Source organism: Diorhabda sublineata, chromosome 7 (genome assembly GCF_026230105.1).
Source record: "Diorhabda sublineata isolate icDioSubl1.1 chromosome 7, icDioSubl1.1, whole genome shotgun sequence".
Classification (NCBI taxonomy): domain Eukaryota; kingdom Metazoa; phylum Arthropoda; class Insecta; order Coleoptera; family Chrysomelidae; genus Diorhabda; species Diorhabda sublineata.
Genome location: NC_079480.1, coordinates 3,174,232 through 3,187,857, shown reverse-complemented (window position 1 = coordinate 3,187,857; position 13,626 = coordinate 3,174,232). Strand labels below are relative to the sequence as shown.

The 13,626-nt window shown below is 31.3% G+C and overlaps 2 protein-coding genes across 3 annotated transcripts; one reads left to right on the top strand and one right to left on the bottom strand.

The window, feature by feature from the left end:
• Window positions 1–119: 119 nt before the first annotated feature.
• Window positions 120–7,040, bottom strand: LOC130446979 (serine/threonine-protein phosphatase 4 regulatory subunit 3). The gene is made up of 6 exons (XM_056783558.1): window positions 6,758–7,040; window positions 5,335–6,620; window positions 3,485–3,677; window positions 2,232–2,754; window positions 1,819–2,149; window positions 120–332 (listed from the first exon to the last, which is right to left on the bottom strand). The coding sequence occupies exons 2-6, from the start codon at window positions 6,565–6,567 to the stop codon at window positions 252–254; spliced, it is 2,361 nt and encodes a 786-aa protein (XP_056639536.1). The 5' UTR covers window positions 6,568–6,620; window positions 6,758–7,040; the 3' UTR covers window positions 120–251.
• A 435-nt stretch (window positions 7,041–7,475) lies between these two features.
• On the top strand, window positions 7,476–13,385 carry LOC130446655 (bromodomain-containing protein 8). 2 transcript variants are annotated; one of them, XM_056783026.1, is made up of 7 exons: window positions 7,476–8,019; window positions 8,073–8,515; window positions 10,257–10,637; window positions 10,864–11,154; window positions 11,362–11,824; window positions 11,895–12,254; window positions 12,892–13,385. In XM_056783026.1, exons 1-7 carry the CDS (start codon window positions 7,623–7,625, stop codon window positions 13,230–13,232), a joined length of 2,676 nt encoding a protein of 891 aa, XP_056639004.1. In that variant the 5' UTR covers window positions 7,476–7,622; the 3' UTR covers window positions 13,233–13,385. The 2 variants fall into 2 exon arrangements, with proteins under 2 accessions (XP_056639004.1, XP_056639003.1); XM_056783025.1 differs by having other exon boundaries at window positions 11,877–12,254.
• The last annotated feature ends 241 nt before the right edge of the window (window positions 13,386–13,626 follow it).

Here is a 13,626-nt window from a genome sequence, read left to right as displayed (position 1 = left end):
CTCCTTAAAAAATTGTATTTTCTACAATAGAAAAAGAACAACTTGAAGGATATGAATAACACAACAAAAGTCGCCATTTTTACGGCTGCAATTTTGCCACTGACCGATTGCGAGTTGCGTTTTTTCTTTTTTCTTTTTTTGTTTTAATAATAATTGACCGTTCGTGTTTTACACACAATTCACTATGAGATCACACTTTGCGGTACGTTACCATAGTCTGTAACGCACTTACCTGCAGATTGTGTACTCGACTATGAGAGTCTCGGCCTTTTGGATACTTCACCGTCGTCGTCTTCTTCATCTGAGTCACCTCCTTCGTAATCTACCAAACCCTGAAATTGACAAAAAATATTAATGAAAATTACGTCTATAAACGTAGGTATAACTTTGATCTCTACCACTTATACAGAGAATTAAGAATCATGATAACAACAATCAAGATCGGCAGGCTTAAATGGACAGTAGAGGCAGAGGGAGAATAAGGCTAAGATGGACAAATGAAGTCTCTGAAGATGCTACAAAAATTGGTGCAGCAGACTGGATGGTCCTTGCAAGAAAAATTAGAAAGTTGAGGCACCCTTATGAGGCTGTAGCACTAGTGATGATGATGAAAAGCCTACTACCACGGTTGACTCTGACTGATAATCATCCACAAGAAACTAGTGTTAGCTATTTCCAGTGCACACAACAAATTATTTAAATCTAGATTTGTATTAGGCTAAATCTACAGCTCCAGAATGGTTTTGCAAGAAAATTTCATATAAATGAATTTTTGTTTACTTTCACAATTTCTTGGAAGGTATCAAGCAGACATCTTTTTTTATTTATGCGGTATTATATATTTTAATATATTATATTTTTTATATATATTTTATATTATATTTTATATTATATAATATTTTGGCAGATCAACTAAACTGTTCAAGTACCACATCTGATATTTTATTAGTCAGCCTAATGTCTATAATACAACCAACAATTACATAAGGATCTACAAGTAAGTACACTAAAAACTGACTTGACCGAAGCCAAGAGAAAATATTCAGAAATCTGAAAGATACTCAGACAGAAAAAGAGAATATACAAAGAACTAAAGTTTATTGGAGAACATTTTAGAAGCAAATAATTGTGAAATTTTTACTAAAAAATCAAGAACAAGGTTAATTACAAAGTACCCTATATCAGCGATAAAGAGAGAAGGCTTTTAATAGATCCACTTGAAAAGGTTAAAAGATGAACTCAATACTTTGAAAGAGTATCAAATGGATAAAAAGAACCGGAACAATAAGAAAGTATAGAAAATGAGGAAAAATTATAAAGAAATCTTAGACCAGATAGAACCCTTAGAATATCACCAATAGTTACATAAGAAAGTGATACATGGATTTTAATAAAGGATGAAGGAACAAAACTAGTTATATGGGTAAAGAAGGTATTGAGGAAACTTTTTGGGGAAATAAAAACAAGTGAAATAGAACTAAAAAAACTGAAAGATTTGTATAACAAGATACATAAAAGCCCAAAGAGTAAACAGGTTGGAGCATACTAAAAGGATACTGGGAAAGAAAAAATGGTTGGATGCTGTTTCGAAGGATATTAAAGATGTAACCGAATTGGAGTGCAAAAGTACAGAATCACCACCAGTGGAGAGGAATTGTGAAATTAGTTGAGGACCAATAAGAAAAGAAAGATAATCCATAGGCCTTAAATGCCTATAGAACTGTAAATATACTCTACCAAATGTCTATTGATGATTATACATAGATATAGGAAGAAAAAATATTTTTCCCAATAAAATATGTATTAAAATTGATTTACCCTTTTAATAAGTTGTGTTTTAGTTTCATTCGAAGCTACAGGACTCGTCGCCGTTTGTCCCGCCGTACTTGTATTATTATTATGAACGGCACTTTTCGTCGACGAATTATTATTCATTTTCGGACCATTTACTTCCGGTTGTTTCTTTTCCATTATTTTACCAATACTATCCAAATCAGTATCGAGTTTCTTACTTAGCATATCGGTAGGAGCGGTAAGAACTGTTTCATTATCTTCGAAATCGTCGTCATCGTTAAACCACATCTCTTCTTCTTCGTCCATTTGTCTTTGGTCCCTACGGTAACGACTACTTCGTAATATCGATGGTACCCTAAAAAAATTAAATCATAAATACAAAATTGAATTACACAGAAAGCATATGTATAAATTATATTATCAAGTTAAATTCTCACCCATCTAAACTGTTTCTTTCTCTGTCCTTCAACTTGTCCTGGTGTTGATCGTATCTCAATTTGAGTGATTTAAATGTTTGTACATAACAAATTTCATCTAAGCATTTAGCATAATTTTCTACAATGTGAGAACATAAGGTCTTGATGTCTTCCACTTTGATGAATTCGAACATTTCAATAATAGCAGAGTCTAATAGATTATACCGACCATTGTTCCTAACGAATGCATCTACCACAGGTGCAAACAGATTTCCTTTAATTATATACCGATTGTAAAATTCGTCTTTTAATGCTATTAGTTTCCGCATAAATCTTAATGCACAAAGTACAAGAAATTTGTGTCTAGATTTCATGAGGACGAGTATACGACGTAGTAAATCTTTGTTCAAAATACAATTCTTTATATGGTATGTATGATGTTCTACACAGAAGGATAGAAGTTCAAGAATTAGACCCAAGAGCTGAACACTTCTGTAATCCTCTTTTTGGGGTTTGTCATGAACAGTATTTTCCAATAAAGGAGCTGAAAAAGATATTGTTAATCAATTAATCGACAGTACAGTACAAGATTTCATCCACAATACTAGAATTTGAAACAAAGAATTCAGTTTATTTATTTTACTAAGTATAAATAAAAATAACACATAGTATTTCAATTTTACACATCTTAGAACTTTTTCTTGACTTTTTGAAAAATTTATTTTAACAAAATCTTACATGGTTATAGCAGAATATATTTGATGTATAAAATCAATATATAATCATTTTTATCCACAACTGTTTAGTTCTGTATCCTTAAAAAAACGTTTGAATCAAATCATTTGAGTATTACAGTTTTAGGTTCAGGGAAAACCTGTTTAAAATGTATACCCAAACAGTTGTTAATGACAAGTTATAATTATCACTATTTCAGTCATCTGCCAGTCATTCAAAAGACCTACAAATATGTACTGAATGAAAAAAATATGAGATATCTATAATTTGAAGAATATTCAGTAATTCTTCATGTTATGTTGATCACTTAAAAGGTAATTATCACTAATATGTATTATGAAAAAAATTGATATCAAGTTTCACAACTAATATGAGGAATTGCTTTAATATTTGGGTATATTTTAAACAAGTTTAAATCAGGAAAAAAATTTGATAGAAAACCAATAGCTTTAACAATACATTAACCATTGAATCTAGAAATTTACACAAGATTAACTGATTCATTGGTAGAACGAAATATAATTCAACTGAATACTAACCTATCAAGATGTGTACGCTGTGCTTATAAAAAAAATTGAGGAAATCCGTTTTTTCTGATTTATTAACAGAAGCTAACATATTTTCTGGATCCAAAAGTAATCTAAGAACGCCCATTAACTGAACTGCACCACCTAATTCTGGATCATTATCACAAATCATTTGTTCAATAATGACATTAAGAAGCATTTGATCCTGAAAAAAAAACAGTCTTATATTCATTTCTAGCATAAATATACAACATAATTTTACCCCATTAATAATTTCATTTCATGATTTTTTTAGGTAAAAAATAAATTTACAATTTTTGTTTATGGAAAAAGGAATAAAAATTATAATAAAGTTATTGCAAAATTAAGAATGACTTTTCTTAAAACTAATGAATTTTAAATAATTTAGCAGGGAACCGACTTGAAAATGGGACTTTTTCTACGCATTAATTTTAGTATAAATGCTAAAATTTGCACTAATTATAGTAATACAGTTCTAACTATATTGGAATTTATGGAACCATTGGTGGTATTCATACTAAGCACACTGTTTAAATTACCACTACACCAACACTCACAATTACACTGTCTGACGCAAGTTTCGATAACCAAGTTATCATCTTCAGAGACTGAAGGTGGACTATTTACCTTTTCAATAACTTGGTATGATCAGTAAGAATACAGTTTCAGTTGATGTGATTGTAATGGTATAAAATTTAGATGTTCAGTTCTCTAACGATGGGTGGAATTGGTGGAGGGTTATGTGCTAAATAAACAGAAGTTGCAAAGGGAAAGTTCAAGCATGATTCAATATCTTATCTTAAAAAACTCATACCATGTTTATGTCAAATATGAGACGTAAATTGGAGGGTTTAGAGAATATATCAAAAATTTGAAAAACAAATTTTGTAATAACACACGTAGAAAAATAGTGTTATTGTCCAACACAATGACTCTTTTATTTGAAATTTGTCTTTGTCCATTTTGCAAAAAATTAAGTTGAAATTTTGAACGACAGTATTAGATAAATACAAATGAAGTAAAAACTTGAAAAGTAAGAATTTACGTTTTTTAACATTTTCTGGTTTAAAAATCTATATGTAGCAAAAAAATTAAGTAAGAGCATGTGATACCCACAAGTTGGCCCTGCACTTTCAAGTTAGAAATATTTTGATGATTGTTATAGGTTATGTTCCATATTATTCTAAAACCGCATAGGGCTGAGATTGAAACTTTCAGTGAAAATCCAAAAAAGCTGATTTTTGAGCTGGCACCGCACTTTTGAGGTATCGCGATTTTGACAGTTATTCTGGATTGTGCTAGGTTAGTGGTTCATTCTATGTTGTTCCAAAATACAAACTTTGAAAAAATTATTATTCACAAGATTTGAGGAAATTTTTTTTCCGGGGGTTAATTTTCAAGCTATTGTGATTTTAATGATTGTTTTGAGTTGTTTCAAGCTGTTCCACCAAAGAAGTGCATTCGAGTAGTTATTTTTTTGAAAATTCTGAGAAAATAAATTATTCAACTGATATTCTAGTTGTATGATTATTTGATGATCTAACTCAAATTTATAAAAATACTACTTACTAATAAAAAATTATTTTTATAAATAGCAATACTCATGCAAGTGGGATCAGTTGAATAATAAATTTTCTCAAAATTTTCAAAAAGAACATTTTTATCAAACGCAATTCTTTGGAACAATTCAGAACAGCACAGTACAATGTTTAAAATCACAATAGATCGAAAGGAGTAAACTTTTATTATTGGTACTTTTAATTAGCTAGAAAAAACTCTGTCCTACTAGTCAAGATAATTAAGTTTATACTGTATTAATAAATGTTTAGTATTATTCGTACCTCATCTGTATTGCTGGCTTGTTGTAAGGTATACTCTCTCACTACAGACGGTGAAAATTCTACAATATAAGTAAGTATATCAATGGAAGCAGTCTTTGTCTTAAGGTCATCCACAGCAAGAGTTATTTCGAGAGCCGGTAATATTCCAAGTGATGTTAATGTTTTGTAAAAAGATTCTTTAGCCTGCGGCTGTAAATTTTGAGAATAATTGCAGAATTCTTTTAAAAATAACACCAAGTCCCTTCTTTTGGTATCAGGCGTACTTAGATCTGTTAACATTGAGAAAAGTTCTGTTAAAAACTTTTCATCTTCTTGTACTAGAGACACTATTTCTACTTTGTTGAAAAATATAAAACTGCTTAATGTTGAAAGCATATTTTCTTCAAAGACTGAAGGAGTTGGCAGCACAACATCTTGAATATACTGAACTCTGAATGTTTGATGAATTTTTGAAAGTAGTTCTGCATTTTTTATTGGAATTGCCTCTTTGAATTTTGCTTGCTGCCTTAGATATTCTCTATGTCTCTTTGGAGTTGGTAATGAAGGATCATACTCTAAACAGCCTACTACATCAAATATCAATTCATCACTAAACATAACATCAAACAGAGCGTTTTTATTCAACAAAAATATATTTTTGAATATGTCATATAAATGATGTAATCCTTCCATACTTTCCAGGTCCTCACACATATGAAATAAATTAATAAGTTTTCTTATATATCCTTCACCTTCTATTGCTGTAGCTAATTTTTCTTTTTTCATTTGGGAACTCAAACAGTTGCTTATTAACTCACTGATATCTTCAAGACGACTGAGTTCACAATTGGGTAACTCAATAGGTGGCGCGGAATCAGACATATCATCAAATCTTTCATCTTCAGACTCCTCGACAATATCCTGTGTAATTTCCACTGAAGGATCCTTACCCTGTACTTGACAAATTTTTTCCCAAATTTCATCACAACCCACTTTTTCTTGAAAACTCAAAGCTAAATCAAAATTATCACCCTCAGACCACACAATTAAAGTGTCTTGTTGTTTTTGATAAGCCGTATCAGGCTGAATCTTGGATTCTAGCAATAAGGAATTGTCACTTTCGGCACGCACTAATAAAGAAATTCCTTTTAAACGATCAACATAAGATGAAGAAACATGTCCTGTGCCTCTATCATCCCACTGTCTATCAGCATTTAATGCATATAGCTTCACTCTTCTCCTTGTATCAGTCATGATTGGAATTTTCTACTACTTTTCTATATACTGGCAAATTTCCCACATTCCGTCTGTAATCAAAAATACAAAAATTGACATAATATTCATAATAAAGTAAAGCAAAAACATAACATTTATGTCAGATGATTAAGTCAACAAACATATCAATTCGTAAATAATAAACACACCAAATTAACGTTCTACCAACCTGAATATCAATATTTTGCTATTCAATTTTGCAAAATGAAATTTAAGGATGCAGATTTGACTAATTTTCTTTAAATGCAAACACACGGATCTTCGGCAAACAATGAAATGTGATTTAATTGAATTTATCTTATCTCAAAACAAGTAAATGCGATGATATTTTTCAAATGCACTTTATCTATTTTAATTATTTTCGTATTAGCACGTCATACCGACTTCTTTTTGTAAACGGACACAACACTAACTTTCGCCATATTGAATTCACAACAACGCTCAAAGAACACAGGGGGACGGACGGGATCACAAGGGCAAATTCAAACAGATCTGCGCATGCCGAGGCGCGAAATTTAATTAGGATAAAATATCACATCGTAAAAAGATCTTATTTTGTAAATTATGTCGTCAGAAATCTAATTACTTACTAATGCTGACAATTTTATTGGAAACCATTCACAGGAATTCTCAATCAAATGAAATTTTAATATCGTAATATTGACAAATCTTTACATAAAGTAGCTCATTTGTTGGAGCTAAAATATTTTACTATTTGTTTCAATGAAACTCATGACTCATAAATAGTATTTATAAATATAGTGTCAGATGTAAATTTGAAGTTTGTTATTGGAGGATAGCTCCCATACGATTAAAGACCATTAAAGTATAATAAATAAAAATAAAGTATATATGTTTATATTTATTGGAACATACCCTCTTTCATTGTCAATGTCGTGTTTATCTGTCATTTCTATTCATGTGGTGAATTTTTCGAATAGCACGTTTGACAGTTTTACATAAACCAAATAATAAACAAAAGTTTTATTTTCAAATTTTAATATCAGTTTCGATTGTATTAATTGTTTGACAAAATGACTTCAATTCAAGAACGTCTTCAGCTAAAAAGAGAACCACTTGATAAGTGGTCTGTTAGAGAACAATTATGCCTAGCTTCTGCTGTTTGTCGAAGTGGTGATCAAAATTGGATGTCGGTATCTAGAGCACTAAAACCTTTTGGTGAACCTAATCGACCATCGGATTGGTTTCATCAAAAAAATTGTGCTGCCCAATATGGTATGTTGTTAGGAAACGTAGAAACCCCTAAAAGAAAAAATAAGAAGAGTAATGTTGATTCGGGAGGAGAAACTCCTGCAGAAAGTATATTAAAAAGGTTGGTGGCTGAAAGACAAGCAGAATTACAAAAGCTCTTATCTGAAGAAAAAACAGAATATCAAAAACTTCAAGCTGATATGGTACTTCTTCAATCAGGTAAATTATTGCAGGGCTGTTGAAAGTTACAATACTAAATGTTTCATTTGAAGGTAAAGTATCTGAAGAACAGCTGGATAAATGGTGTCAGGAAATAGAACAAGAAGAAACTCAAAAAGAACAAGAATCTATCCTACATTCTCAATGGCTCAAAGAAAGAGAGTTAAGAAAACAAGAAATAGAAAAAGTTTGGAGACCCACAAAGCCTATAGTTGGCCATAAACGTAAAAGTTCTGATCCTCTAGACAATTTGATAGAGCAAGAACAAATGGATGAAATTGCACTACAGCAGCAGCAACCTCATCATCAGATATATCCACAAACTCCTGAACCTATGAAACAAGCTCTATCTCCTTTACTTACTAGCTTATTAAAGTCTCCTTCTCAAGTACCAAACACTCCTATTTTACATACAGCCATAACAAATAGACCTTTACCCAATACTAGTACCAATCCTATGATAGCCAGCTTATTAAATTCATCACCAACTGTAACTGTAAGTAACTATTCAAACATCCCTACATATGAGAAAACATAGTCTTCTTCTGTGTTTATCTAATTGAAAAAAAAAATGATATAAATTTTTGAAAGGGTTGGTAAATATCAAACCATCTGGAAGGTTTCATTGAAAATCCTTCATAATCTATGTGAAATATAACAAAATATGCATAGCAAAGATTAAATACTACAGATGTCTCAGTAAGACGTAGAAACGAAATTGTATGTTAGGAGAAGAATGCTTTCTACAATTGCCATAAAATAGACCCTTATAAAAATTTTACCTTTTGAATGGAGAATCCTGAATCAATCTGTAACTATGTATTTATAATTAAATCACTGCAGCTGCAAGTGATAGTCTTACATTATGGATGCTTAAACTCTGTTTATTTGCCAACAGTACTAAATCACTTGACACATATAATAAATTCTTGTTCAGAGACTCGCACTTCTCTAATGACTGGTAGGAGGCGTTCTCTCCCAGTACCTAAAGTTAAAAGATTTAAGTCTCTAAACTTGTTGCCAGTAGTTTCAAAAGTTCTCCAATGAGCAGTACATACCCAGATGAATTCTTTTTTACATGAAAATAATCTTCCTTTGCATCATTCAGGATTCCATAGGGGGCATAGCACAGCAACTGCAGTCTTAAATATCACGGAGACATGTGACCTGCACTGGATAAGGAGAAGGCTGTCATATCTGTCTCCTTGCATTACTATTAAGTCATTTGATGAGTTGGATCATGATCTTTTTTGTGCAAAGCTGAAATATTTGGGATTAGACCAAATATCTTGTAATTTTTGGGGTCTTACTTGAAAGGAAGAAGGCAGAGAGTTTGCAGGGATCAGAGATTATCTGATGCTGGCAAAATAGTATCTGGTGCGCCACATGGTTCAATAATTGGTCCACTTTTCTTCTTCGAATATGTTTTTTATGTGTGTGACAATGTCTCTCATTCTCACATTCAATCATATGCTGATTACACTTAGGTTCTGCACTACTTTGATTCATTAGATCCAGAAGCAGCAGCTACACAGCTGAATAAAGATCTGTTAAGTTTCCTTGAATACTCCACGGATCTAATCTAAATTTGAATGCTCTAAGTCTGAAGTTTTGCTGCTTTGTTCTCAGAGAGATGTACAGAAAATTTGCAATAAATTTTAAAATCGAAGTTGAGCAGTAAGACTTGGTATTCAAACAATTTTCTAAGAATTTAGGATTAATTCTAGATGTGGACTTGAATTTAAAAGAAAATTTAAAGATACTTTTGTAGAAAAGCTATAGTATGATGAATCTCTGGCATACAAACAGATCTATTCTTAATTTTAAGATGAGGAAAATGAGAGAAAAATATCTGGTATTGTCTATTTTTACCTACTGTGATGTTATTTAATATACTTGCCATGGCATCAAAAAATCTTTTGCATTATGCACAAAATGTGTGTTACACATTTATTTTTGAACGAACAAAGTATGACCATGTTTTTAAAATTAATTAATTAAATTGGTTAAAAATGTCGAATGTTGCGAACTTTCATTTTATGTGCCTTCTTAAGAAAATGTTATGTCGTTCTTCGCAAAGACCTTAAATTGTGTGGTATAAATTCATCTAAACCTAAGTACAGAGCAATTTTTCATAGTTCCACATGAAATTCTCAAGGAGGGTAGCTAGTATCATCTACTATACAATATTTTATTCACAAAGGAATATGCTGTAATAATTTATTTTATTTATTAAGGTATCACCTAGTTTACAACAATTAGTAAGTTCAGCAATAGGCCAAGAAACACAAGAAATTATTGGACAAATGCAGCCTCCTCAACAACAACAACAACCACCTATAATTCCAAATGGTATATTAGATGATGAAAATTTACCTAATATAAAAATAGATGATTTAGCAAACAGTATTTTGGTTCAAGATGGTCCCCTACCAGAAATCAAAAAAGAAGAAGTTGATGATATTATTTCAGAAATAATAGAAAATGCCCATGATATCGTCACTGATCCTGAACAGCATTTGGAATTAGATGGGAATGGAGACATTAATCTGGGATTGGATGATTTTGATGATGATGATGAAGCTGATTTACAGGATATTGGACAACCCAAGACAGAGGTAAATATTACTTTTATTATTAATGAAATGAAATTACGTTACCTTCCATTTCTTTTCTTCAGATTTATTTTAATTATTTATCATTTATTCTACAACTTTTTGTAGTATGCTTCCAAATAATCTTCTAAACCATTTTATTATGCTGTGAACTTTCTGCTAGCTACTATCTATTGTTCTAATTTGATTTGAAAATGTAATGAAAAAATTCCAAACTATATTTTTATAGACAAAAGATGATGAGAAGAACGAAGAGAAGATTGTTTCTTCACCACCTATTGTAGATCCTTTCGAATTTCGAGAGGATCCTGTAATTCCTTTAACTCCTTCTGTTAAGGTTTCCAATATAAACAAACAAGACCAGAAGCAGTATGTTCCACAATACCAACAGCAAACGTACACGGAATCTGATATCAGTGAAAGTAAAGAAATTGATAACATGGAAACTGATAACAAAGTCGAAGAGACACAAAATGTTGAAGTAGATGAAAAAAATTCGAGCTCAGATACTACTAATCAGGTATTTTCTAATTTATTTATAATTATTTATGGAAGGAAATTGTTTGCATGACAAAATTTTTGATATTAACTTGTATTATTATTTTGCAGTTCTATTGGTTAACCAACCATTTGGGGTACTTTATTTAATTATGATTATTGGTGATTATTTGTTATTGGTGATGACTTGTTAGTTTAGAGCCTACAAAATCATAAAATATGTTTTTAGACTCATTCAACAGAGGATACAAAACAAGATCTTCCCGAAGAAATTGTAGTTAAAGAAGAACCGGCTCCTGTACCTGGATCGGTTGAAATAGTAGAAGTAGTTGTCACAGATGATGATGAAGAAATTGAAAAAGTTGAAAATAAATGTGAAGTGGATACTTCAAAAGTTGATAACATAGAAGAAATAAAAATTCCAAAAGAAGAAATAGAAGAAAAAGTGAAAATTGAAATCGAAGCGAACATTGTTACTGATAGCAAAGAAATAGAGTCGACAGCTACTATTGAAGAATCTTCTGAAACATCTGATACAACTGCTGAAGTGAAAAAAGAAGTTGAACAAGACACTGTTCCAAAGACTGAAATTACAGATGAGATATACGATGAAGCAAATATAGAAGTCAAGTTTGATAAAACAGTAAAGGCAAAGAGGGATTATTCAAGAACAAAGAAAAAAGACGAGAAAGGTATGTAATCATAACAACCAATGGTAGGGTTGTTAGATATGTTTTATTTTAGCTTTTAATATATTACTAGCAATAGAAAAGGCTCAACTTGAAGATCCAGACTCAACAATGGAAGATAATCTATCAGATAATCCACCTGACCAAGACAAGAAAGATTTAAAACATAAAATAAAAATTGAAAACGATAGATCCAATAGTCCATGGACGGAAGAAGAAGAAGGTGCTGCTAAGGGTAGCAAAAGGAGATATTCGACTCCAGTCACACCTACTGATTCCATTCCAAATTCTCCGGCATCGAGTTCGGCTATTTGTGACGATGATCGCGAATATAAAAACTGGAAAAAATCCGTCATGTTGGTTTATAATAGGTTAGCTACTAATAAATACGCTTCGTTGTTTTTGAAACCAATCAATGATGATCAAGCGCCAGGTTTGTATTTTTTTATATATATTTTTCCAGTTTAAGTATCACTGAATTTTTCTAATGATAAACTTCGAGCTTTGCAACGTTTCGGAAGACCCTTTATGAAAGTGTCGATTCGTTTATTAAGTCTAAAATATCTAAAGGATGGAGTGGGGATGCAATATATATTTTCACAAATCGATGGTAGTGCTATGGAAAGATCCTTGTCAAGAGTTATTAGTATTAGATCTTGAACAAACTCTCATAAGCAAACTTGACATAAATGTGATTGCTTAAATGCTGTACCAATAAATGAAATTGAAAATATATGCCGGATTATAAGAAAATTCAAGTCACAATTGAGATAGAACGATATAATTTAATCTTCTCAATATTAGTCTATATAAAATCAACAGTAACTTAAAAACAAAATGGTATAAAAAATCCAACTTAAGGTGTATGTTCATGTTGACGCTCGATGCTGGCTTAGAGGGTCAAATGAGGTCACGTGGTGTACTTTGTAGCTTTGTAGCTCCCTCTTAAATGAATGCAGGGTCAAAACAGTGAAAAAAAGCATTAAAATATGCCACCTAAATATTATAATTAAGTAACAAGCAAAATCTTTAAAGTCAAAATGAACAGTTTATTTATATGTAATTTTTAGGTTACAGCGCTACAATATATCGACCAATGGATCTACTGACTATCAAGAAAAATATTGAAAACGGTACAATCAGATCAACACTCGAATTTAAACGGGACACTATGTTGATGTTTACCAACGCCATCATGTATAACAGAACGAATAGTTTAGTGTACAACATGGCGTTAAAAATGCAACAAGAATGCATAGAACCTATAGAAATATTGATGATGGCTGGAAGCAGTAACGATTTTTCTTTAAGAAGAGAAACCAGAACTAGTGACATAGGAACAAAACGGAAGAGAACATTCACTGATGAAATTTTATTAAAATCAACTGCAAAAAAGAGGAAGGAAGATTAAACTTGGAATTATGATAGAGCAGAGCCAAAGGGAGAAGAAATTTTGTTCAATTAGAATGAAATTGAATGGTTTGAATTGATGTTTTAGAAATGTAATATTCAGTTGTAAAGAAGATTTATTTAAATAGATGAATAAAGAGGTTAATTTTGAAAACCTTTTTAATTTTCACAGGACAAAAAACTCTTTAACAACCACAAATTGTAAGTAGTGACATCGGTTATAAGATAAGTGATAAATACTGTTTACTACCACTACACCAACACTCAACATTATGTTGTCTCATGCGAAGGTCTTTGTAGACGATATTGGTTATCGAAAAGTTTCTATAACTAAGTTAGTGACGAGAAACAATGTGATCAATATGAATATCAACAACGATTCCGGAAATTTCAAT